This window comes from Hippocampus guttulatus, chromosome 4, assembly GCF_054856545.1.
Source record: "Hippocampus guttulatus isolate MCC_2025c chromosome 4, RoL_Hgut_1.0, whole genome shotgun sequence".
Lineage (NCBI taxonomy): Eukaryota > Metazoa > Chordata > Actinopteri > Syngnathiformes > Syngnathidae > Hippocampus > Hippocampus guttulatus.
In genome coordinates this window covers 6,749,612-6,776,254 of record NC_141264.1, presented here as the reverse complement: position 1 = coordinate 6,776,254, position 26,643 = coordinate 6,749,612, and the positions used below count along the sequence as shown (strand labels likewise).

Genomic DNA, 26,643 nt, shown 5'->3' with positions numbered 1-26,643 from the left:
CCACTCCCCGCCTCAGAAGCTGTTCCGTAGATTTTGTTACTTCGTTATTGAGTAAATGATTTTGCTGGAATTGAAGTCACCAATTCACCCACAGGACAATTTAGATTGTGTTGTTAAATTGCCATGTATGTTTTTGGAATGTGGGAGGAAACCGGAGTACCCAAAAAAAGCCCACGCTGGCATGGGGAGAACATGCGAACTCCACACAAGGCTAGCACACCCCGTGCCCCTTGTGAGGATAAGCGGATCAGAAACTGGATGCATATTATTATTATTATTATTATTGTGTGTGTGTGTGTGTGATACCTTGCTGCCATTCATATATCCATTTCATAACTACTGTATAATAGTTACCATAAGCAACTTTTTGTCCCTTGGTCTTTGTTCCCTTCATTCGAATACCAGTCTGGTCTTTCTTTAGTGTGTTTGATTGTTCACCTGTTTTTTTTATTTGTTATTTAATCGTTATTGTAATGCTTATTTGTTCTGTGAAAATATCAATAAACCGATTGCCGAAAAAAGTCTATTTGCTAATAAGGCGTTTAAAAAAACGGAAACAGTTTTATTTTGATGAGGTTATTTGATTAACTTCCTGTAACACGTGGTATAATTTCTATTAACTTGGTACAGCTCGCTGTCACTGGTGGGAAGGAGCGTGCCTTCCCTTCCAAGGATGATTTAACGTTCTCTCTGCGCTTTCCAGGGTCCCGATGATAGACATGCTTATCGGGACATCTATTTCAAAAATAGCTGAATGAAAGTTAAAAACGACCTCTATTTTCCTGCGCGGCAACTAAAGAAATTGTCACTCGAAAAGCGCGTAGAAGTTGGACGTCGTTTTTTTTTTTTTTTAAACCGAGGTAAGATTTATCGGGGAGCTTGTGGTTCTCGTGTGCTGGATAAAGGAATCTAGAAAGATTATGGATATGAGAGAATGAGCATCATTCAGAGAACCTGCAGTGTTTAAATGTAAGGAAGCATGCTTATTAAGTGCATGTCTGCACGTGGGTCTAATCTTCAATTCCGAATTTGAGTTGAGGATTTGTTGACGACCAATTGAACATGGCACAGAGTACATGGTATGCATTTGAGGGTGAGGAGCAATATTCCTGTTGAGATGTTGCGAGCCATATCCAACCCTTCCTCTTTGGCGTGCTGTCACTGCTCTTGCACCGTCAAAGAGGGCATGCAGGTGACTTAGGTGTGATGTGTGACTGGAGGGGCAGCTCCTCTGCAGAAAGGAGACAACATATGCCTTCTCCATAGTATAATGCAAACGTTGCTATGTATTGTAGGACCAGAGAGAGTGTGTTGATGTGAGTTCTTGCATCCAGAAGAAACAATAGCATTGCAATGTATTGCATCCAATTTAATTTAGAGGATATAAAAACGCCATTTTTTCTGTCTTGAATGTTGGTTCTAGGTTTGAGCTTCTTAAATGGCCAACAAAATCCAGAATGAACTATGTTTCCTTTGTTCTGTGCCCCTTTAAATGACAATGTTTATGATGTATTGTGTAGCAGTTCACCCCTTGCTCTCCTTCAACACAGTGGTGCAGCAGGTGTTTTCTGAAAGGTGGATTTCTTTGTACGTCTACTTAGTGCATCATCACAACCAGTGTGACATCACATGGGAAGAATCATGCTGGTTATGGCACATTGTGTATCTTAGCAACAAACAGCATCCTCCTTTTGGCATGCCGTTCTGTGAGCAAATCCACATTTGTGGAGATGAGGTGTTGTCTAAAAGCCGCATCAACTAATAGGGGAGAAATGAGTTTCAAATAAAACGGCATTATCTTATTGTACTCAAAACGCTTCCGTTTTTACCACGCCATGATCTTGTTTTTGCCAATTTGGAGGCTTTGGCATGGCCATGATGTGTTTCAGTTTCGAGAGGGCAACAGTGACCTCCACTCGGTTCATGCTGCGTGGCCACATCTGGTTTGTGCTTTTGCTCCGAAGGCATTTTATATCAACAATTTAGCCTGGGTGGACAGACAACGTAGCATATTTGAATTTTAGTGATTATTTAGGATATCGTTATGGAAGGAAAAAAAAAAATACATGGTGAGCTTGTATTTCAATGACCGTTCTTAACCTCACTGATAACCCATCCTGATTTCAGCTGTGGCATTTTGATGGGTCTTATGTTTTTCTAATGTGTCCCACACATTTCCCATATAAGGTTAGTCACAATTTAGAAATGTCACGCTCACTTTCAACCAGGACAACATGAGCATTATCGTTGAATCCAGGGGGAGCGCTGTTAACGTAAGATTTTATCATCCCTCACTAAAGAAAGCTGTTTATCGTACATTATTTCACTTTTTTGGGGCAGAGCCATTGCTGTATGTTGTTATGTTAATAATAAATGTTAATGTTTTGATAATATGCAGTCAACGAAGAAATTCTTTACGGCTCTCTAAGACAAATGTCTAAAATATATGAATTGTTTACATGTAAAAATGTCAAGCGCCTTGCTTCTCTAAAGCACATGGTTTCATCAAATCAACACATTTACATTCAACATAATTCATAGTGAAACGTCAAATTTACTTTCAGCCAACAAATTGTGTTCCTTTATTTTTGGTCTTACGGACACGACACATTACGGTCAAAGTCAAATGTTGTCAAGACCATTTGTACAACGTGACAGTGACTGACTTTCAAAATCGACATACAGTGGAGTTCGGGTTTTTTCATTAAATGTATGATTACAGATACACGTTTTCACATTGCTTCTGTACTTTAATATCAAGCAACATTACTGAATGAATGAATAACAAACCAAGTGCCAAGTCAATACTCAAGCGAACAAAATATTTTTTGTCAGACAAAAATTCAAATGAAGTGCTGTTTATTTATTTATTTATCTAATGGTTTACTTTTTTTTATTGATGACAAACACTTCCTTTAATTGTGTTTAATATGCATTAAATTTCGTTTTGTGTTTATGATTAAACATATGAAGATTATCCATCCATCCATTCATTTTCTGATCCGATTTATCCTCACAAGGGTCGCGGGGTGTGCTGGAGCCTCTCTCAGCTGTCTTCGGGCAAAAGGTGGGGGACACCCTGAGCCGGTTGCCAGCCAATCGCAGGCCACACAGAGACTAACAACCATCCGTGCTCTCACTCACACCTAGGGACAATTTAGAGTGTTCCATCAACCTGCCATGTTTTTGGAATGTGGGAGGAAACCGGAGTACCCGGAGAAAACCCACACAGGCACATGGAGAACATGCAAACTCTACACAGGAAGTCCCGAGCCGGAATTGAACCCTGCACCTCTGCACTGTGAGGCCGATGCGCCAACCACTGGGCCACCAGGCTGCCGTTAAGATTAATCAACATTAAATTTCACACAGTTAATTAGAAATCAATAGATTATGATCCACAGGCGGCACGGTGGTTGACTGGTTAGCACGTCCGATTAGAAAATGGATTGATGCATTATGATACACATACCTATTGGCTATGGCCATGCCCATACAGAAAAGGAATGTCACTTATTACATGAAGCACGGCCGTATTCCACTGAAAGGCAAAATTGGCAAGTGTTTGCAAAGGCAGCAAATATTTGACTTTTCACTGAGGTTTGTTTAAATTCACAAACATTCACAAAGAATGTCGATCATGTCAGAAACATTCGGTACCTTCTCAAACTTTCGCCGCTCAGTGGGATACTTGCTTTACCGAGTACAGTATCAGTAATAAGCACGGCTGAAAGTACTCCAGTGCAGTGCCGGATTTCTGGCATAAGGTATTTCTGAACAAGATCCTGCCCTATCTGTGTCTCTGGCTTAAGTGCTTCCATACCATAGTGAATCAAAAGAGTTCAAATATATGAACAGAAACAGCATCACAATCTACACACACACACACACACACACACACCGCCAAGAACTGATTTCAGGTAGAATTTCCCTGCTTTCAGCTATGAATAAGGCCTAACCTCATGCATAAGATCAGACTCCTTGCCCCCCAAGAGTTACTCTCCATGCCCGAACCAGATTTTGGAGTGTGTAAGTTTTACACCAGGGCACGTCTCCAACTGCAGGCCACACCAAATTGCTTTAACTTCCAATTGTCCATTTAATACAGTGGTTCTTAAAGTGTGAGAGATGGAAAACGTGACAGGTGGGAATGGAACAGAGTAGAATACGATTTTAATCCATGCTGAATAGATTTGAAAACTTGTGGGGGGGTTATGAAATGGTGCACAGGGAATGACGACAACGCAGAAAATGGAGACTATGTCACATGGTCCAGGAGTGTGACATTTGAGCCCAAAACTGAACAAAACCAGTTGAAAAAGACATGCTAAAATCAAATCTTCCTGCAGTATGCAATGCGTTGTTCGACTTTATTAACTGAGTATGCACCACTTTTTCCAGAATTTTAGAAATGAAAGGCATCTTGGAAATGAGTCTAAAATTAGACAACCCACCTTGGTTAAAGCCAGGTTTTCTTAAACTGGGGTTACACGACAGCATGTTTATAATGTTAGGGGTTTGTACCAGAAGACAGACTTCAACTCGGGAGACCCTCCTTAAAGTAGTGTGGAGGAACCGAGTCGTAAGGGGAGCTGGATGGCTTTATTTGGCGAACCACATCCTCTAAAAATGTCAAGCAAATTGCTTCAAAGGAATTGAACACCTTGGAACAAGAAACTTGGACAGAGAGGGGTTAAATGTGTTAAAAGTAGTGTCAACCTTGTCAAAACTGTACCACATTTCAGGAGAAATGTCTGTGCAAATAGGCTGATAGGGTTTAGGTGCAGAATCAATAGTTGAAGAGAACACACGGATTAGGGTGATTTGCATGAATAAGGTTTGACAACCTTTTGGCTTCTAACGGATGACAACCTGAGTTTTTCGCATACCTTCAAATATGCTTATTAGACAATGGGCTGCCTTTTAGTTAAGTGATTGGTGATCTATGTTTCCGAGCCAGCTGCGCAGGTTGGTTCGACAATTTATTTATTTATTTAAGAGCAAAAACGCCAATGGTTGAACATATCTGCCGCCAATGGTGGATGAATGAAAATCCTCTCATGTTCAAAAACTAATGACTAACCCCCCACCCCTCATCTTTGATGAAGAAAAGTTTTTTGGTCTTCTGAAAATGGATGATTTTGGAGGTCTTAAGCACGTTTTACTGTATACACTGTAATTTGTTGTTGACAAACCATCACCATGTGATACGGAAAGGAAAACGCGGAATGACAAAGTATTTTCCCAACTTCCTTTGGGCATCAAATTCTCATCCGCATCACAGCAATTATCTTCACCCGCTGCGAGCTAATCCAGAAGAGTGATTGATCAGTAGTTCATCAAATGCTTCTTATTATGGCATTTTGTTTAAAATTACGGCCATCCATTATGGCATTGTCAGCCCGGGACAGAAAGAGACTGGAGCGACTGGTCAGGAAGGCCAGTTCTGTCCTGGGCTGCTCCCTTGACACTTTGGAGGAGGTGGGCAACAGAAGGATGCTAACTAAGCTGAAGGCTATGATGGGCAGTCCCTCCCACCCTCTCCAGCCCGCCCTGACAGCACTAGGTAGCTCCTTCAGCCAGAGACTGTTACACCCGCGCTGCAAGACGGAGAGATACCGACGCTCGTTCCTACCGACTGCTGTCAGGCAGCTGAATGAAAATAGCAACAATAATAATAATAATAATTACATGATGTGAAAAACAATTGTAAATAGCACTGCGATTTATCCCTTTTGTATTTATATTGCACTTAATTGAACGGTGTTTGTTTGTTTTTTCTTCTTTCTTCTTTCTACCCACATTCTTGCTGCTGGAGGCTGTAAATTTCCCCAGTGTGGGACAAATAAAGGATATCTTAATCTTAATCTTATTTTTTGAGGGGGAGAAAAAGTCAATGTTGAATGGAAATGTACAGAAAAAGCCTTGACATCGTATGTCAACTTGTTCAGCCATTTTGCATTAAAGATGAACTAATGCCAAAATGTGGGATGTGAGACAATTCAGCAGAGACCCCTTCGAATAAATTTTGATCAACGTGACTTAGTGGCTGTAATTTCCATGAACCAGAAGAAGTCACGGGGGCTAGTTTTCATTGCTCAAAATACATTCACACACAAACAAGAGCACAAATCTCAGCAAGGTTGTTTATATGACCCCTACATTATATGTGTAATGTTTGAAACGGTCAAATCTGGTGATTGAACTGAAAGGGTAAAAAATATTAACTCTCAAACTCGGTCACCATCCGCAGTACGGGGCGGACCACCTTTTCTGAGAAGAGCCCAGAACCACTATCTTGATGGTTGATGGGTCAATCAAGGGGATGGTCCAATGGTACTCATTTGAGCAGACAAGCACATCCACAAAATCAAGCCTCAAGCCCTGGTAACCCACACCAGGGTCCAAACACAAATGACTGTACGTGCTGTCACTTGATCTTACTGTGACTGTTTTACTTTAAATTGATAAATCATTCCCAACATCACTACTACTATCTTTTCTTCTCATCTTCAGGGTGACTATTTGTAACATCAGATCATGGCCTACACCTTGGGTTCCGCCATTGATGGCCAGACACGTGGTGTAGGACCTCAGCACTGCGTCACACGGGTGGAGCTTTCTGTTACTGCCGCCAATCTTCTGGATCGCGATGTAGCCTCCAAGTCGGATCCATTCTGCGTTCTCTTCCATGAAGTGGATGGGAACTGGGTGGAGGTAAGACAGGGTGCTGACAGAAAGGGGGGGAACTGTTGTGCAGTGTCCCCCAACATTGTCTGAGTTAATATCACAGCACACCAAACAAAAATACTGAAGTCATGAAAATATCATCTCAATTCACCCACAAATATACTGTACGTAGTGTGAAATCTGGGCCTGTTTAACTGAAAAGAAAAGCTCACATTGTATGGCAATTATTTCAAAAATACATTTTGATTTTGTTTTTGTTGCAAACTTAATGAAGAAAATACTGGTCATTTTTTTTGGTGGGTGGAGGTTTCTGTGTGGTTTTTCTTTGATATAAAGAGTCTTGGTATTGTCTTGTCTCGACCTCCAAAAGTCTTGGTCTTGTCTTGGTCTCAATACTCACTTTTCTTGGTTGTGTCTTTGTCAAGTTTAGGATTGCTCCGGAACGAAGTGGAACCTGCAAATGTAGACACGGGTGAAAGATTTAACAAAAAAAGTGTTATTACAGAAAATGCAATACCGACAAAGTCCAACAAATGTCCCTGGAAACAGCAGTGCAAGGATAACACGAGAGAAACACAAATCGCTTGCAAAATGCAAGGGGGTATAAACAACAAAAAATCGCTTGCCATAAAAAAACAAGGAAGTCCAATTATGAGAAATGAAAACAAAATGACAAAAACTGTACTTATACCAAGAATACAAAACGTGAACAAGATCATTTTAATATGCTTCGACTGTTAATTCACAGTTTTAATATGTATGACAAAAACTGTTAGTTTGAAAATGACTTGAAAAGTCATTTTCAATTAATGAAGTTAATTAATTAATTTAATTGTTAGTTAATTGAAGACTTGAAGCGTTAACCTCACAAGTTTTAGTAATGTGGCGGAAGACCCACCCAAAGTACAGAGCACATGGAAAGCCAGCTAACTCCACACAGGAAGGTCTGACCGCTCGGCTCGAGGCAGACTTGCTCACCAATACTCTACTATGCATTCCCTGCAAAACATCCCTCCATCCATTTTCTACGCATCTCATCCTTTTCAGGGTCATGTGGAACCAGAGCCCATGGCAGCTAACATCAGACAAAAAGGCAGACTTAACCGTGGATTGGTTGCCAGTCAATCATAGGCCACACATAGACGCAGACAACCATTCACACTAACATTCACACCATTAATGTGTTGGGACTGAACACGCACAGCCTGGATGGAAGTCAGGCGAACGCACCACTACACCAGTTTGTAAAAATAGGAAACATTGAACTGGGAGGTTTCAATGTTTCCTAATGAATCCAAAAAAGATTCTCAAATAAAATAATTTATACAATAACATGAAAAAGCAAGTAAATATTTTCTCTTTTCGGAGCCGGAATCGGACCCTACACCTCTGCACTGAGGCGGACGTGCTAACCAGTTGATCACTGGGCCGACTGTTTGAATGTCAAATGCACTTATTACCCTTAACACATGAAAAGAAATCTCGATTAAATCTAGTCTAATGTAATAGAACGACTAATGTCTGTTCATCCATTTTCTATACCGCTTATCCTCATTAGGGTCATTGGAGCCCGGGCACAGCTGACTTAGGGAAAGATTGGAGTACCCCCTGGACTGCTTGCCAACCAATTGCAGGGCAATGTAGAGAAATATAACAAATATTCATTCACACTCACGTTCACAATTTAAAGTCTTAATTGAACCTAACAGGCATGTGTTGGAGAAATGCTTTACTCAGAAAACCAAATCCACACAAGCACGAGGAGAACATACAAACACCATAATGGAAGGCTCGTGCCCACATTTGAACCCACAACCTCAGAAGTGTATTGCATATGGTTAATATCACACTTTGTGCATTGCAAATGATTATAAAGATGTTCACTACATGATTGATTTCCCTGTATTTATGTGGAAAGAGAAATCATTCTATTGTGTTTGGGTTTCTGTTCATAGCCTTTTTTTGGCCCTGTGCCCAAATAATTTTGCTGTATGATGTCTGTTGGCAACAAGGCACACGAGGTTGTGTATTGGTCTCTGTGTGTGCCTGCTTTTGTGTAGGCGAGACCTTTGTAGTAGCTATCTTACGGTCAGCGGGGCATGTGGCTGTGATGTGAAATTGCCATTGGTTGCTATGGTAACAGATAAAGAAACTAAATAAGCTTCGTGCCAGTACCTTCTTCTCTAGGCTGTTATCCACAGCGCTTGCAGTTTAGCAGATGCAACATTTCACATCATCGAATCCCTCCAGTTAGCTTTTTTATTTCTCCAATTATTTTCCCCTTATTTGCCATCTTTCTCGTGGCTTCTTCTTCTGTCTTTGTTCTGTGAGATGGAGAGAAGTGAGACTCAGCTGAGTCCATTGGGGAAAGAGAGAGGGCAGGAAAAGCTAAAAGCGTGAACACAAGCCAGAAAGCAAGAAATTGTGAGGCGATGACTGAGGTGAAGCAGAAATTAACGATACAGTGCAGTGGTGAGAGACAAGCGGAACACACTAGGGCTGATTTTGAAACAACTTACAGAAAGAAATATGATACAACTCATTGCATTATGTTCTTTGAATTAGGACCGAAAGATTTTGTAATCAACGGGCTTTGATGATCGTCAAAGCTGTGTTTTATTTTTATTTTTTGTGTGTGTTTTGTTTTAAGTCCCCCCAAAATCACAATGAGAAGCGGTCATGCCACTGGTGGACAGGTCACATTAACCAATCAGCTCAAAGCTGATTAAAAAAAATTAAATGTTGCATCCATATCATGCTGTCACCATCCTCATTGAGTCCTTGCTTTCCTGGGAACGCCTTTGTGGCGGCAAATAAGATAATAATAATCAGCAACACAATCAGGGTTCTCAGTTAACACCTGCCAACCTATCAAATGCAGATTAAAATTCATTTAGGTTCATGTTAGTGAAAGCTTACATGTCAGTTTTGCCAGTGATACATGATAAAATTGTGTCGGTCAGATATTTGGGCATCATGTCACAAAGATCGATTGGAACCGGCACTAACAATCCTATTCTCCCAACTGTTTGCATTGTCAAATTTCTGATGGCTCGTAAGGGTGTATTGTCCGGAGAAGTACGCAAACTATCTATCTATCTATCTATATTATATGCATTTTCTCCCTCTCTATCCCCCTCTCTCTCTCTCTCTCTCTCTTTCTTGCTCAGAACATTCAGTGTACTCTCATAGGCTGAAGTAATTTCCCTCGAGATCATAAAAGCTTCAATCTATCCATTGTTGTACTGTAAAACTGCATCAGTATACAATAGAAGCAAACAGAATAACCAATTGTTTCCACAATATACACACATGGTATTGGATTTGCTTTCTTATTCATAGGCTTAATTCAAATATTATGAATCAACAATTCAATTCCTCTACACAGTATTACAACAAGTGCAAAAATTTACTGGATAAGAAAATTGATGAATTTTTGGTTGATCCCTTTTGTCTAGTTATTACTGCATACTGTTTTGATGATATATTCATTCGCTATTTTAAATCCAAAGTTCCAAAAAAGGTTGAAACTGAAACTCTTTCTCATCTCTCCGTGTGTTTCAGCTTGGCCGGACTGAAACAGCTGTTAATAACTTGAATCCAGTTTTTGGAGTGAAATTCCAGGTGGACTACCACTTTGAAGAGATTCAGAAGCTTCGCTTTGCCATGTTCGATGAAGACAAGTGTGCAACGCAGCTCTATGAACACGATTTCTTGGGAGAATACGTTTGCACGCTTGGAGTTGTATGGAATCATTTCAATTCATTAGCTATTACCAAACCTCATTATAGACATCACATTATTCTGTAATAATTCCTGGAATATGTGCCCTTTACATTTTTTGCTAGATTGTGTCCAATAAGAAACTCCACCGGCCATTGATCTTGGCCAACGGGAAGCCCGCTGGTAAAGGATCCATCACTGTAAGTACCTATACTTTGTTTTCAATGCAGTTTTGTCTTTACTTTTGAGACGATTATTTTGTTGACGTGATGTTATCTAGAATGTGCCTTCTGCTTATGTTATGCTGTATGTAATGTTCAAATAGATTACAGCCCAGGAGCTGTCTGACAACAGAATCATCACTTTGACCCTGAGTGGGCGTAAACTGGACAAGAAGGTAGGTGGTTCTCTCCACAAAAATCTAAACATTCTCAGCATGAGGCTAAGGGGTTCAGTAAATGGATAGAATAGGACCCACACATCAGCGTTTACGAATGGATGGAATAGATTGAATACGAAAGGCAAGGAGTATAATTTTGAATTCCAATTATAGGTGAAGATTTAAATCCCCCCAAGTGGATCAATTTACAGATATTTCGGATGGTTATTGTAGAATACAAGATTACCACCTGAGCGCTGTTGTGGATTTCTAGAGACAAGAAACGGCAGACTTACAGACTGGATATCTTTATGTACTTACCAAAATGGAATGGTGAACATGACACCATCCATTCATCCATGTTCTTCCCTGTATTCAGGGTTGGGTCACAAAGGCAGCTTTTGAGCAGGGAAGCCCACATTACCCTCTCCCCACCCATTTTGTCCAGCTCTTCCAGAGGAATCCCTCGGCATTCTCAAGCCAGCCGGGAGGCACAGTCTCCCCAATGTGTCCCGGGGCCTCCACCCAGTGGGACGTATGCAAAACACTTCACCAGGGAGGCGTCCCGGGAGGCATTCTCACCCATTGAAATCCTCCCCTTGGGACAAGAGCTCATCCCGAACCTGGAGAGGGCACTCCACCCTTTCACAACTGAGGACCATGATCTCAGATTTGGAGTTGCTGATTTTAGTCACGGTTTCATACTCGCATGCAAACAGCTCCAGTGATAGTTGGAGATTGCAGGTTGACGGTTGGGATAGGCTCCAGCATGCCCACGACCCTTGTGAGAATAAGAAGATTAGAAAATGGGCGGATGGATGGATTAATGGGAAAGGGCAACCTTGGCAGAGTGAAACCCTCATTGGAAACGAGTTTGACTTACTGCCAGCAATGAAGACCAGACTCTGATGTTGGTCGTACGGGAACTGAACAACCCATATTGGGGGGTTTGATACACCCTACTCCCGAACTCCCCATGCTTTCTCCCCGTCTACAAAAAACATGTAGCTGTCTCATGTGTCATGGGTGAACTCTCATGCACCCTCAAGAACCTTGCAGATGATGTACAGCTCCATCCCCACTCTACACAGTGTCGATGGTGCACTGCTTACCCCTCCTGAAACGCCGGATGTTGGACCTGAATTTCCTCAAAACTGGCCTCATCAAACTCCTCCCATGCCCAAGTTTTTTTTCCACTGAGTCAGCTGATAGTTATCAGCTGCATCCCGAGTCCCATATGCCAAAAAGGCCCAACGGGCCTCTTTTTTAAATTCATTTCTTTGTCGTGAATGGCATAAATCCTGCGTGGCACATGTGTAACTCTCTATGGAGGCAGGTTAGAAAGTCTGGCAGTTTCACAGGTGAGCACAGGCAGGCGGATCATACAGAGCGAGTGCTGTGACACTGTGGGAGTGGTCACAGCCGACTTCATTTATGGGCAATCAAAGTGGCTCCATTAATTCCCTTTAAATGCTGTGTCCTGGTACTTGGATCTTAACATGGCAGAGAGCACAGCTGCACCGTGAAGTGGACATTTGGAGACCCCCTGCCAACCTGATCGTTCATGTGCCTCCTATAGCCGTGTTGCTAAATGGGATGATTGAAATCTATATAATAATAATAATAATAATAATAATGATGCTTTCAATTAATTGATTTCTACAATGATTCAGATTGTTTCATACTGGTTGTGGCGCTCCTGCGTCCCGATCAAATAAACTCAGAACGTGAATGTGCCGATCACCAAAATCACATTCGACCAGCTGTCTACCCATAGATGTGATCTGAGCAGGGCTAAATTTAGATGGACTTTCTGAAACCAAATTATCACTGCCAGGCCCATCTCCAGCGACACTCTTGATGCTGCCCTGGCATGCCCATCTTGGCGGAGACCGGTCTGCCAAATTGGCGAACGCATGCAGAGCGACATGAAAATCATGACCCGCTGACACTTACACCCCAAAACGGATCTGCTGTTGACAAATATTGAGGCCATTAACTATATAAGACAACACCAACATAATGCGTCCTTGTTCTTTGCAGGACTTCTTTGGGAAGTCAGACCCCTATCTGGAATTTCACAAACAGGGAGAAGATGACAAATGGATGCTGGTGCACAGGACGGAGGTGAGTCCGTTTTTACTTATGTACTCAAGTATGTTTCTGTTGTGGGTGTGACTTGGTATTATGGCTGGTACTTTTTGATTTAATGAATTAATTGTTACTTGTGTATCTTCGTGTCACCCAAGGTCATAAAGAACACTTTGGACCCCTCTTGGAAACAGTTTACTGTGCCTCTTGTTTCTCTCTGTAATGGAGATGTGACCAGAAATATCAAGGTCAGTTTCATGTTGTACAAAGCTGCAGCCACATGGCTTTTCTCCTTGAACTTTCATTCCACTCCAATGGAACACTGTATGACTACTTGGTCTTTCCATAATTCACGTCTAAATGCAGAAACCAACCCTTTAGTAGAAATGCATATGTGCAAAGTATTAATTGAATTTGGAATGCATTTTTTTAAGCCTTCCATAATGCAAGCAACGACTATGGATATGCTGTTAAATTTTCACATTGGCTCAACTGCAAGCTACCCACCTATGCATGGGGGCGGCATGGTTCAGTGGTAGAGTGGTCGTTTCCCAACCCAGAGGTTGGTGATTCGAACTCTGGCCATTGCGACCATGTTGAAGTGTCCTTGAGCAAGACACTGAACCCCCAGTTGCTCCTGATGCTGCGTCATCTGTAGGTGAATGAGGTTACAGCGTAAAGCACTTTGAGTACCCAAGGTAGAAAAGCGCTATATAAGTGAGCGCCCATTTACTATTAGAATCACTGATGTATTATTTGTCTTACACAATAACAGGTTTTGTGTTATGACTATGATAATGACGGAGGCCATGACTTCATTGGAGAATTCCAAACAACAGTGGCCAAGATGAGTGAGGCTCAGAATTCCGTGGAGGTAATGCTTGTTTTCTTGAAGCTTTCCATCTTCACTAAAACTGTTTATGATACACAGTGTAATAAGTTGAGGTGAAAGTTGAACATTTTGGGCCCAATTTTCGTTGGCAGACGCCCGTGCGCTCTCCGTAGAAACAGTTGCATTATCATTTGGGTTATTTTTGGCAAGTTTAGTGTAATGTGTTTGGGACTGTGATGCACGTCATTGGGCATTCCCGTACATGGAGCTGCTGTACCCTTACACATAGATGCTTGATCGGGTTGCAAGGAGATATCACCCGCTAGGGGAGATTTTGCGGTTTACCTGTATATACTCACCCCAGCGAGTCTATTTCTGCATCTGCAACGTCAAACTCTGCATGCACACCAATTTTCTTGGTTTTAACACAAATAAGGGATGCCGCTACGATTGGCTGAGAGTCGGCTACTTTCTATCCCACAACACTGCAAACGCCAATTTAGGCACATTTCTACCTGTGCAAAGTATAGGAAATTACCAAAAGGAAAAAAAACCCCATCACCCACACACACAGTTCAACTGATTATACATTGAGTTTTTTGTTTTTTTTTCTCATCAACCTCACATTTGCGGACTATAAAAAATATTACTTGTACTTTGCAATAAATGAAAAAGATTGAAAACCTGCATGAGTGGTTGAAATCCCAAATGGTTACGATGCCGATAACAAATTGTGAGGGCCACAGATACGGATTGTATAGTGTGACCAGAGAACCTGATCTATAGTTTACAAATAAAACCAGTCCATTGCTTATTTTTTTCCCCCTTTCTCTGATCTGTTTTTAAAGCAGTTGATGGTAGCCAGTAGGTCTAGAGGTGCTTCCTGGCCTCGGTGAGCCACACAAGACAACACTCATTAAAATCACTCCAGTTTCACACCAGCTCAAATGTTCAGCCAGCAAACTCACACTGCACATCATAACAGAAGAATCTCCACCATCTGTCTCAATATCTGTTCTATGCGCCCAGGTTTTGTTCTTTACTTATCGCTTTGTTCCTCTGTTGAATCCACCATTTGTCCACATAAAATCTCTGAGGCTGTCTGGCGTTTAGGTTGCCATAACTGACTGCCTTTAGCTTGGGAGACAGTTTTTGGGCCTGTGTGAAGGCATTCGGTGGCAATGTATTACATCAATAACATGCTGTCAGAAAGTATGGTACCGATTCAAATATTGTAGGGTCCTTCAGCTTAATTAACCAATGAAATTGTGGAGGATTTTTTTTGTTTGTTTGTTTAGTAAACATCCTAAACAAAACCCTCAATCAGAATATTGGAAAGTGGCCGCTAGCAAGAATTCGACATATACTTTGCATACTTGTGCCACTATGTAAATTCCACAATTTTATAATACTGATTTAAATATGAATTATATATTCAGCAGCCACATTATTATGAACACTTGAAATTCCACCAAGATCATAACTTGTTGATTGGCAAAATTGGAGAAATATACATTTTGCATGATCCAACCATCCATTTTCAATCCCATTTATTCTATTCAGGGAGGCAGAATGCTCAAGCCTATCCCAGTTGACTTTGGACTAAAGACAGACTACACCTTGAACTGCTCACCACTTGGTCACAGGACCATTCGCAATTACAATCACATCATCACTGAACCCACACCACTTGTACCAAAGTCAGGCGATTGTACCACGACCCCATCAGTGACTTCATTTAATCATACGGTATGCTTATTATTGTGATTGTAAAACTGCTCTACATTATCATTTGCTAGTTTTTTTCTCTCTCTCATTTACCCAAACTAAGCAAAATGAGTTTTCCCCATGAGAGCACTACAGCTTTGATGAACTTATCCTTTAAGTTGTCTTATTTTTGTTTCCTCCCAGCTGAAGCAAACTACTCAAGTTCATAAGCTTGATGTTTCCTTAATGGTACATTGAAGATGCTGAATATTTTCATTAAAAGTTTAATTTAAAGTAAATGAAAACAACAGAAATCATGCCAATACAATTATTGTGACTGTTTGGGTACTTGATGTTGTCAGTTGCTATGGTCCTTATTTTGCCAAACACGATTGGGCGTGACCTGGTGTCTTTCATTATTTAAACTTGTTTCTCAATGACACGTCAGAATGTCAAATTATCTTCCATGCCTCATTGCATCCAGCCCTGCTTTCTATTGTTTCTTTGTATTTTTATAAATCTAATAAGACTTTTTACTTTGCCACTCCCATGCCTTCTCTGCTTCTGGGTCCAAATTCTGCTTCTCACGTCACAGTATGTTCTGACACTCATAGACCCAGTAGACTCAAGACATAATCCACCGAGCTGTCAGAGCGATTAGAAAGCAATGCTTGACAGACACGAGAACCTCCTGAAGAAGGTTATGGACTCTATTCAGAATTGTTGTACCAATGGAAATTCAATGGCCGCCCAGTTGATGCCCAGCGCTTCCCTGCAGATGTCACAACCTGCTGCAACCCACTTAGCGACCTCCCATCAGGTAGTGAGCATCTCACCTGCTGCTGCTTCACCTTTTCACTGAGAGCTCAACATTCCGCCGCCCGAACATTATTCCGGCCAGGCAGATTCCTGCTGTTGGTTGGTTTTTGGGCAGCAACCTAACCTAAGTTGGCTTTTGTTGTTAACTTGCTTTGGGGACGAGCAGGGAGGTGGGCCTAATCTTTGTGAGATCAAAATCCGAGACATTCGAATCATTTACGTACCTCTTTTACATCTAAGTCTTTGATCAGCCCTTTATTGATCAATCCTTCAGCAAACGGCTAATGTCATTACATCAGGGCTCTCAGTCAGCTGCAAACTATACCATTGAGTTCAGGATTTTGGCCTTTGGGAGTGATGAAATGAGGCTAGCAAAAAGCAGCTTTTGTTTGCGGGCGATCGGAGCTTCATGATCAGCTGTCCACTCAGGAGGAGCAATTAATTCCGTGGTGATTCGGATTGACAATCGCATAAGAGAAAGTCGTCGGAGCGCTAGACATGCCCTCCTTCCCTTGTACCACTCCTCAACTGGTCACCCAGCCTTCTAAAAGCCCCGAGATGCCTGCTCCCGCTGGTGAAGAACCTTTTACCGTACTTTTATGTCGGCAGCAGTGAACTGTTGGCTGTGGTGCCCAGGAATGAAGAAATTGGCTGGATGGAGCTGAGATCCCTTTCTAGTACGAACAGATCACTAAAACCTCACACATCTGCGATCTGCCAAGTGCCTAAATTCATAGCTTTCATCCTGAATTTTGTCTGCTCGCAATAGCTTGCCATAGGGACACTCTTCCAAGTTGGCACAACTACAATACTGAGGTGACTAGAACACTCCAGTTCTTTCGACAACTCTTTTACTGATCCAGGGGGGCCCAGGATATCAGGACATTTGTCCCGGCATGCTTTATCTGCTCCCGAGGGAAGTCCTCTCACCATCGCCCCATAGGCAACCTCTACCCATCCCTAACCATCCCTAGTCCCACCCGTCAATCGATTTTTTCTCTGGTCTGCCTCCCTCCGATGGAAACCAAGTCATATTGACCACAGTTGACCGATCCTCCAAGATGGTTCATTTCATTCCTCTACCCAAACTTCCCTTCGCCCTTGAGACTGCGGACATCCTGGTCAGCCATGTTTTCAAGCTCCATGGCATCCCCATTGACATTGTTTCCCTGCTCACGTCTCAGATATGGTAAGCCTTCTGTAATGATCTTGGGGTAGCATCCAACCTCTCTTCCGGTTGTCATTCTTAAAGCAATGGAAAATTGTAGAAAGCCAATCAAGACCAGGAGTCCATCCTAAGATGTGTCAGGGCCTGCCCTGTTGTAACTGTGATCGCCGATCGGGTACTTGATGTTGTCAGTTGCTATGGTCCTTTATTTAGTCACACAGGGTTGGGCCTGGCCTGGTGTCTTTTAAACTTGAGTTCCTCAATGACACCTTGTCAGAAAGATTTTCTTCCATGCCAGTTTCTGATTCTGGTTCCAAATTCTGCTCTTCATGTCAAAACAATAAGCCCTTGTTGTTCATGAAATTATGATTTTGTTAAATTACTCAATTACCTGCAGTAATTTGCCCAAAGCCATGCACTTTGGGCTAATCTGTATCTTAATTCAAAATGTATGACGTTAATCATTATGACTATTCATATGTGTAGATATGCTTTATACTCCTGAATGAGTTTGAAATCTGTGCTGAATAGACATCGAATGGATTTGAATTTTCCATTTACGCTTTCTTCATCGGCTAATGATGCATTGTGCAGAAAATGGTGAGTTCCTCATCAGATGTGTGTATGTGTCAGTGTTTGTGTATGGGCGTGTTGTAGCAAAGCAGCCACATGACTTGTTCTCCCACTGAGCCTGTTCACATGTGCCAATGGTGTGTGTCTAAAAAGAGCTCACAAGAAAAGACAGGCTAGATGGGGGATGGAGAAGAATGAGAGAGCTTTTGAGATGCAAAATCTTTCGCTGAAACTTCCAGTCACATAACAGGGCATTAACTCCTTACTTTTTGGTTCACTGACTTCCGTCAAGCATTTTGTGTTTGATGGTTTAAAAACAACAACACAACTGTTATATCAGTAATAGTTAAATCTCCATTAACTGCTACTCCTGCAATCATATCCGTGTTTAGCATATTCTTTTTTTTTCTCCAAATCTTTGCCAGGTGGAATTTGAATGCATCAACCCAAAGAAACAAAAGAAGAAGAAGAATTATAAAAATTCTGGCATTATCATCCTCCAATTTTGTAAGGTAAGGATGAATGCTGGACAATGATTTGTTCCTATCAATAAACTGAATTCAATGAGCTGTACATTCCAAGATTGACTAGGAAGTTCAAACAAAAACAAACAAATCAACGCAAACGAACATAAGAAATTTGAGTGTTTCTGAATGTTTTAAGATGACATTAAATCTGTCATAATTATTTTTTTTCTGCATCTAATCTTATTCACATATGCCTGAAATCAGATGGCTTCATGGCTGGTATTTGTTGGTTGAATGAATGAGTTTTGACTAATTATGATTTTACGACGAGTCAGACCCCAAAGCAGAAAGAATTCTTCCTTTGCTTAAGCCTGTGACTGATGACTAGAAACATCAAGGTGCGCTTCTTTGCGCCAGTTCTCTCCGCTCACGATGCTGCTTGGGGTAAACAAGAACAAACATGAAAAGGAGCATGCAGTGAACAGAAAAAGAAGAAAAAAATAATGAAACTGAGTGTATCATGACACGAGTAACAAACATGTCTGCTGCATATTCCTGCAACCAACTGCCGACAATAATATGAATCAATAATGATATCCGTTGACATGGTGTTAGGAAAACATGGGTTGTATTGACATCTTATGGCAAATATACTAAAATAAATGTGTCATGTTGTTTCTCCAGATTACAAGAGTCTACACTTTCCTGGATTACATACTTGGAGGATGCCAGCTCATGTTTACTGTGAGTTTGATAGCAATACATATATGTCTTGTGAATCGTCAGAACAGACACCAACAAAATTATTACACTGGTCAAAAGCTTGCACAATATGGATTTTACCAAATGTAATTTACAGTTATAACATTTCAGAAAAATGACACCTGTCTGAACCTAACCCTTAATTCCAAAATATAATACAATTATTATTATTTAAACCTACAGTATATGTGCTAGGGAAAATGTCACGTTTTGCGTGATGGTAGTTGTAGGACCCCAAAAAGCAGGGTGGATTGACCAAAATGTATTTAACAAAAAATACACACAGGAGTACAATGGAAAAAACACTAAGTCGAAGTACTCAAAAAAAAATGCCTGGAAATCACAAGTATCAAACCAAACTACAACAGGAAACAAAACATGACAGGAGCACACGTATGCTCACATACTCACAGCTCACATACTCACCCAACAAAGACTGGCAGAAACTCAGGGAACTAAATACAAGCAAAGTGACGAGACAACGAGAAACACCTGGACAACACACAAAGGGTTGAGAGCTAATTGGTTACACACAAGGAACACTGATAACGAGAACAGGTGGCGAAAAAAGGGCACATGAGGTATCAAAACCAAATGTAACCAGATCAAAGCATAACAGAAAAGACAAGGGCAGATTCACAATCAACACAAAAAAATTAACATAAGTTTTACTTGCCTCTGATTAAATCATTTTTTTAATGTGTTTCCCAGTGTTATTTGTTGAAATTACAAATAGCAGCAGAGTGACCTTAATACTGTTTTAATAAACACAATGTACAGCAAATGTAAAACTGAAGGCCAGGGGGCCAGATCCGGCCCGCAAGTTCATTTTATGTGGCCCGTGGAAACAAATCATGTGTGTCAACTAGCTAAAATCTGTACCGAAATGTCGAATTGTTATGAGTAATAAATAACGTTGAGATTTTGCAATTATCATGTTACCCTGTTTGCTCTCACGAGAACAATAATTGAACAACCTCTCTTAATCGACTTGATTGGTTTCAAAACTACAGTCGTAATCTATTAATTTGTTGTGTAAAAGTAATAATTTTGTGCTTTCACTATGTTCATGGCCCTCCGAGGGAATACATAACTCCAAATTGGCCCGCCACGAAAATGAGTTCGACACCCCTGATGTACAGGATGTAAAAATTGGCCCGTTTGTTCTGGGGGTTGGGATGGAAATCCAAATGAGAGCCTTCCACCCTCCTAATCTTTTGTCACAGACATGCAGCGCTTTCAAGGTTGCAACACGTACTGTACATATGCATCTTGCAGTCTACTGACTAAACCGTTTAACACACAAGTGTGCATTATCTATCTCACTCTGAGCGCACGGCCTCTCTCCTTACAAACTTCCATCCCTCCAAACAAATGTTTTCTTCCCCATACTGGCACTTCATCTCACAAAATACGTAACTGTATGAAGGACGTAGGACGCAGTGCCCATACACCTTCGATGTCTTCACACCTTTCCTGCTAAATCACACCGATTAAGACACGCTAAGATTCATGCATAATCGAACTATCACATCGTCGTGTAGTACACACCGAATGTACTGTATATTCACAGATGTCACAAACATGTACAAAGAGACAAAATCGTGCACATGCAGGCACGCGCATGCAGATTGAGCTGTTCTGCGGTGTTCAATCAGACTTAGAATGACTCTAATCCTAATCTCCAGGAAGGAAAACTCTCTCCTCTCTTCGGGGTTGTGCGGCTTTAGGGAACAGAAACATTTCTCTGTAACACTCCCAACACAAAGAGGTTTGCTAGTGCTGCTGGGCTGTTTGTCATAGAAGCATTTGGCTTTCAGGCATATCTTATATTTGATATCATTTAGGGCACAAATGCATCTTTTGATTAGATCAGAGATGAAAGTCCTATGGATTTTCCCGGAATTACGGATTTTCAAATTTTAATGAAAATTTCTCCGGAGAATTGAGGAAAAATTTCCTAAAATTAATCTGGATATTAATTGACCACATTGAACGAACACGCGTTTGAGTTCGTTGTTTTGCTTTCACGAGCGTAGCCATGTTGAGGCACTAACACTAGTAACAATAAAGAGATTTTCGTCTCTTTATAAACACACTTACTAAAGCCCAGTGGAACGAATAAAAGACGCCGTGGAGAAGACAGTTGTTGTCGTAAAAAATATATTTGGACAAAAACGGAAAAACACAGATTGGCAGAAAAACGTGTCCGTCCGACTTCGAGTGTCATCTCAGCTGGCTTAGTTTAGCTGTTGTCGTGTGTGACGTCGGTTGCGTAGGCGCTGAAGTGGAAGTCTTCAGCGGAAGTGGAAGTCTGGAAGTCCCACAGGATCTTCGCTCTGTCATTCTCCACCACCTTCGGAGGTGTTTCCCATTTTGACCTTGGGGTTTCCAGTCCATACTCCGCACAGATGTTTCGGTAGATTATGCTAGCCACCTGGTTATGGCGTTCCATGTAGGCTTTCCCTGCCAGCATCTTACACCCTGCAGTTATGTGTTGGATCGTCTCAGGTGCCTCTTTGCACAACCTACACCTTGGGTCTTGTCTGGTGTGGTATATCTGGGCCTCAATGGCTCTGGTGCTCAGGGCCTGCTCCTGAGCAGCCAGGATGAGTGCCTCTGTGCTGTCCTTTAGGCCAGCCCTCTCTAGCCACTGATAGGACTTCTTGAGATCGGCCACTTCAGTTATGGTCCGGTGGTACATCCCGTGTAGGGGCTTGTCCTCCCATGATGGTCCCTCTTCCAGCGCCTCATCCTCTGTTCCCAATTGTCTGAGACATTCTCTGAGTACGTCATCCGTTGGAGCCTTCTCCTTGATGTATTCATGGAGCTTGAATGTTTCATCCTGGACAGTGGCTCTCACACTCACTAGTCCCCGGCCTCCTTCCTTTCGGCTTGCGTACAGTCTCAGGGTGCTGGATTCGGGATGGAACCCTCCATGCATGGTTATTCTTGCCATTGAGCTGGCTTCTTAGGACTTGCCTCACTCGCTGGAGGTATTTGGCCGTAGCCGCTTTCCTTGTTGCCAGTTCGAGGTTGCCATTGGCTTGTGATAGACCGAGGTACTTGTAGCTGTCCACAATGTCTGCTATTGTTCCTTCAGGGAGCGAGACCCCTTCAGTGCGGACTACCTTTCCTCTCTTAGTCACCATCCGACTACATTTCTCAAGCCCGAATGACATCCCGATGTCGCTGCTGTAGATCCTGGTTGTGTGGATCAGGGAGTCTATGTCCCTTTCGCTCTTAGCATACAGCTTTATGTCATCCATGTAGAGGAGGTGACTGATCGTAGCTCCATTTCTGAGGTGGTATCCATAGCCTGTCTTGGTGATTACTTGGCTTAGGGGGTTCAGTCCTATGCAGAACAGCAGTGGGGAGAGTGCATCCATCACCTTGGTATATGCCACATTTGATGGACACTTGGGTAAGTGGCTTGCCATTGGCTTCAAGTGTGGTTTTCCACATCCTCATCGAGTTTGCAACTAAGGCTCTTAGGGTCCTGTTCACCTTATACAACTCCAAGCATTCAGTGATCCATGTATGTGGCATCGAGTCATAGGCTTTCTTGTAATCAATCCAGGCTGTGCACAGGTTGGTATGTCGGGACCTGCAGTCTTGTACGACTGTCCTGTCAACCAGGAGGTGAGGTTTGGCTCCTCTGGTATCTCTACCAATGCCCTTCTGTGCTTCGCTCATGTATTGATCCATGTGTCCACTTATCTTAGCCGCAATGATGAGCTTCCATGTTGTGGAGAGACAGGTTATTGGCCGATAGTTGGATGGGACTGCACCCTTTGAGGGATCCTTCATGATCAGGATCGTTCGCCCTTCGGTTAGCCATCCTGGGTGAGTCCCATCCCTCAGCAGCTGGTTCATTTGTGCTGCTAGGCGCTCATAGAGTGCTGTGAGTTTCTTTGGCCAGTAGGTCTGGACCATGTCCGGGCCTGGTGCTGTCCAGTTCTTCATATGGTCTTTGAAGTCAAGATGGCGCCCGAGTAGGCAGCCGTCGGCAAGTGCTCTCATGAGCCTTGCTTTTTTTTTTTGTTTTTGTGTTTGTTTTGTCACTTTGTGTTGTTTACGTCGTGTGGACCTGATGTGGACTTTTTTCAGCATTTTTTGGCCACGACATTCATCAAGGAGGAGACTCTGTGCTCGGTGGTTGCGCCTTCTCGGCAGCATGGGTATACCAGCACTGTTTTTGACTGGGAGGAATGTCGGCGCCATTTGACTGTCGTTGCTGGACAGTCCGGGGCGCTTGTGTCTTGCGCCTGTAATGGGCAGCATTTTTCAGAGCCCCGCTTTGTTCAGCGGAGAGATCGGTGCTGTTGAACGGTCTGCGGCTGGATGGATGTAAGTCTTGAGGAGCCGACGATGAAAAGAAAGGAGCGTTAGCGCGGAGCGCCAATGCGGACTTGGAACTGGGAGTCGCGGCTTGGAGTTTGAAGCGGATTACGTGGGACAGGAGAAGTGAACTCATCTCTTTTCGTCAATGGACACTACAGCTTCGTGTTTGCTTTCAAAACTTAGCTTGTAGCAGACGTGTGCACATTTTCAGCATGAAGTCTCTGATCCACTGGTGAAAGGACACTTTGATCCTCTCCTCTTTCATCTAGAACTGCTTCAGACAACAAAGTGTATGCAGAAAAGTGGTGAAGATTGCACGACTGTCTGTGTCCTATGTGTTGTGTTGTGTTATTTTTGTTGTTTTGACTTCAAAATGGCGCCGCGAGAGTGGCTGCCTTTCCAGCAGCTCCTATATTTTGTTGTTCTACTTCTTCCTTTCATAACTTTGCTGCTGTGAATTGGGAATTTCTCCATTGCGAGACTAATAAAGGTTTTCTTATCTTATCTTATCTTATCTTATCTTATCTTATATCTGAGACTCTTTCCTGTATGTCTGCCACTGTTATGGTAACTGGGTTCTGTTCAGGGAGGTTGCTGTGATCCTCTCTCAGGGTCACCAGCCATTGTGCACTGCTGTTATGTGCAACCTCCTTCTCCCATATGCCTTTCCAGTACCTTTCAGTTGCCAGTCTTGGTGGGTCAGCTCTGTTGTTAGGACCCTGCCACTGACCGTACACTTTCGCAGGTTGTGTTGCGAACAGCCTGTTTATTCGTCTGGCCTCATTCTCTTTCGTGTACCTCTTTAGGCGACTGGACAAGGCTTGGAGCCTTTGTTTGGCAGTTTCAAGTGCTTCAGGTATGGTCATCTGGATGTACCTCTCGGGTATCGGCCTTTTCATCACACCTCTCTGGGCCTCCGTCAATTGACTCACATCTTTCCGAGCCGCCTTGATCTTAGCCTCCAACCGTCTTTTCATGGTGGGTAACGTATCTCATGGCTTCCATGGTTGCTCTTATAGCCAAGCATCTCTAAGATCACTGATGCTGAAGCATATATCAGCTCATTGGTTTCTGTGATCGTTACGGTAGGGATCGCCCTCAGTGTTGCATTCACACTTTCCATGAGACTTTCAGGTGGTACTTCACATAGCCGCTGTAATCGGTTTCTAGGTTGCCCAGCTTTCATTCTCGCCATGATCTTAGCCTTCAGGTCAGTTGCTGCCTCGCTCAGCATTTCATTCATTGGGGCTGGCCTCCCAATCTCACAAGCTAAGTTTTGAAAGCAAACACAAAGCTGGAGCGTCCATTGATGAAAAGAGATGAGTTCACTTCTCCTGTCCCACGTAATCCGCTTCAAACTCCAAGCCGCGACTCCCAGTTCCAAATCCGCATCGGCGCTCCGCGCTAACGCTCCTTTCTTCTCATCGTCGGCTCCTCAAGACTTACATCCATCCAGCCGCAGACCGTTCAACAGCACCGATCTCTCCGCTGAACAAAGCGGGGCTGTGAAAAATGCTGCCCATTACAGGCGCAAGACACAAGCGCCCCGGGACTGTCCAGCAACGACAGTCAAATGGCGCCGACATTCCTCCCAGTCAAAAACAGTGCTGGTATACCCATGCTGCCGAGAAGGCGCAACCACCGAGCACAGAGTCTCCTCCTTGATGAATGTCGTGGCCAAAAAATGCTGAAAAAAGTTCACATCAGGTCCACACGACGTAACAACAAACACAAAGTGACAAAACAAACACAAAAACAACAACAACAAAAAAGCAAGGCTCATGAGAGCACTTGCTGACGGCTGCCTACTCGGGCGCCATCTTGACTTCAAAGACTTTAGCGTCCTCTTACACGCCCACCCTTCACTCATTGGCGACTGGTCCCTGCTAAGGGCCTGCCTTTAGCGTCCTCTTACACGCCCACCCTTCACTCATTGGCGACTGGTACCTGCTTGGGACGTGCCTTTGGCGTCCTCTTACATGCCCACCCTTCACTTATTTGGCGGACTTACGCATGCCTGTCGTCACTCACGCCCAACTTTTCTCTGAATAAACAGCGTGTCGGCCAGAGGTGCTCTCAGTCAGGCTTTGGAACTCGGCGCATACACTAGACGCTTCGCATTATAAGGCGTCCTGTCCATTTTGGAGAAAATTTAAGACTTTTCATGGCGCCTTATAGTCGTGAAAATACAGTAACCATTTAGCCCACATTCTCTGCATGTAACCCCTCTGACTAGGGTTGCTTGAGTAGTAGCATTCCAACAGAGCCATGTTATTGCATCTCGCCCATCTCCGCTTTGTTCCAGTAGCCTATTTTTCATCAAGGTGCTCTGGTTCCCCAGCACCTGACGCAGACCTTGTTTGGCCGAGCGACGTCTGAGCTGACATGTCATTCATTTTATTGTCTCTCATCATTGTATGAGGTAGGCATTAGCGTGAAGGATCTTGCCCAAGGACCCACACTGGATGGTGTTATGTGCTCTTTTTTTTTTTTTTGCCCCAAGCGGGATTCGAACCACCGTCCCCCAAACTGATGTCTTACCAACTGAGCTATCCAGCCGATATATTTATTGCCTCACTACCTCCAGCGAGTGAGGCAAGTCCTAAGAAGCCAGCTCAATGGCAAGAATAAGACCCGGGCAATAAACAGCTATGCCCTCCCAGTGATCAGATACTCTGCAGGAATAATAAAGTGACCAAAGGAAGAGATTCAGACCACGGACGTTAAGACCCGAAAGCTCCTAACCATGCATGGAGGGTTCCATCCCAAATCCAGACATCTCGGACATCTCAGTCCAGAAAAGCGCAGTGCTGGGAACAGCAAGGATACTACGCAGAACCCTCAAGCTTCCTGGCCTCTGGTCGAGGACCCGAGCTGAATGAGGGACGGACACCACCCGAGGGGTGAGACGAGGAATTTTATGTGTATATATATATATACTGTGTATATACATGTATACCGGTGTATATATGTGTATATATATATATATATATATATATACAGTAAATATCCCCATCCCCGGAATTCTATGGAAAGGAATATCCTTCACCCGGAATAAAAACCTATGCATTAACATTTTGACTATGAT

The 26,643-nt window shown here is 42.8% G+C and overlaps 1 protein-coding gene across 2 annotated transcripts in view; it reads left to right on the top strand.

The window, feature by feature from the left end:
• Positions 1 to 635: 635 nt before the first annotated feature.
• The window catches only part of cpne2 (copine II), a 47,921-nt gene continuing 21,913 nt past the window's right edge, over positions 636 to 26,643 (top strand). The window contains exons 1-10 of one of the 2 annotated variants that reach the window (XM_086108443.1): positions 636 to 860; positions 6,517 to 6,717; positions 10,255 to 10,434; positions 10,539 to 10,613; positions 10,739 to 10,810; positions 12,836 to 12,919; positions 13,042 to 13,131; positions 13,659 to 13,757; positions 18,408 to 18,494; positions 19,134 to 19,193. In XM_086108443.1, the coding sequence (XP_085964569.1) occupies positions 6,541 to 6,717; positions 10,255 to 10,434; positions 10,539 to 10,613; positions 10,739 to 10,810; positions 12,836 to 12,919; positions 13,042 to 13,131; positions 13,659 to 13,757; positions 18,408 to 18,494; positions 19,134 to 19,193 (924 nt within the window). In that variant the 5' untranslated portion in view covers positions 636 to 860; positions 6,517 to 6,540. Of the gene's footprint in view, positions 970 to 6,516; positions 6,718 to 10,254; positions 10,435 to 10,538; positions 10,614 to 10,738; positions 10,811 to 12,835; positions 12,920 to 13,041; positions 13,132 to 13,658; positions 13,758 to 18,407; positions 18,495 to 19,133; positions 19,194 to 26,643 lie in introns of both variants that reach the window. The other variant, XM_086108445.1, reaches the window with a different exon arrangement.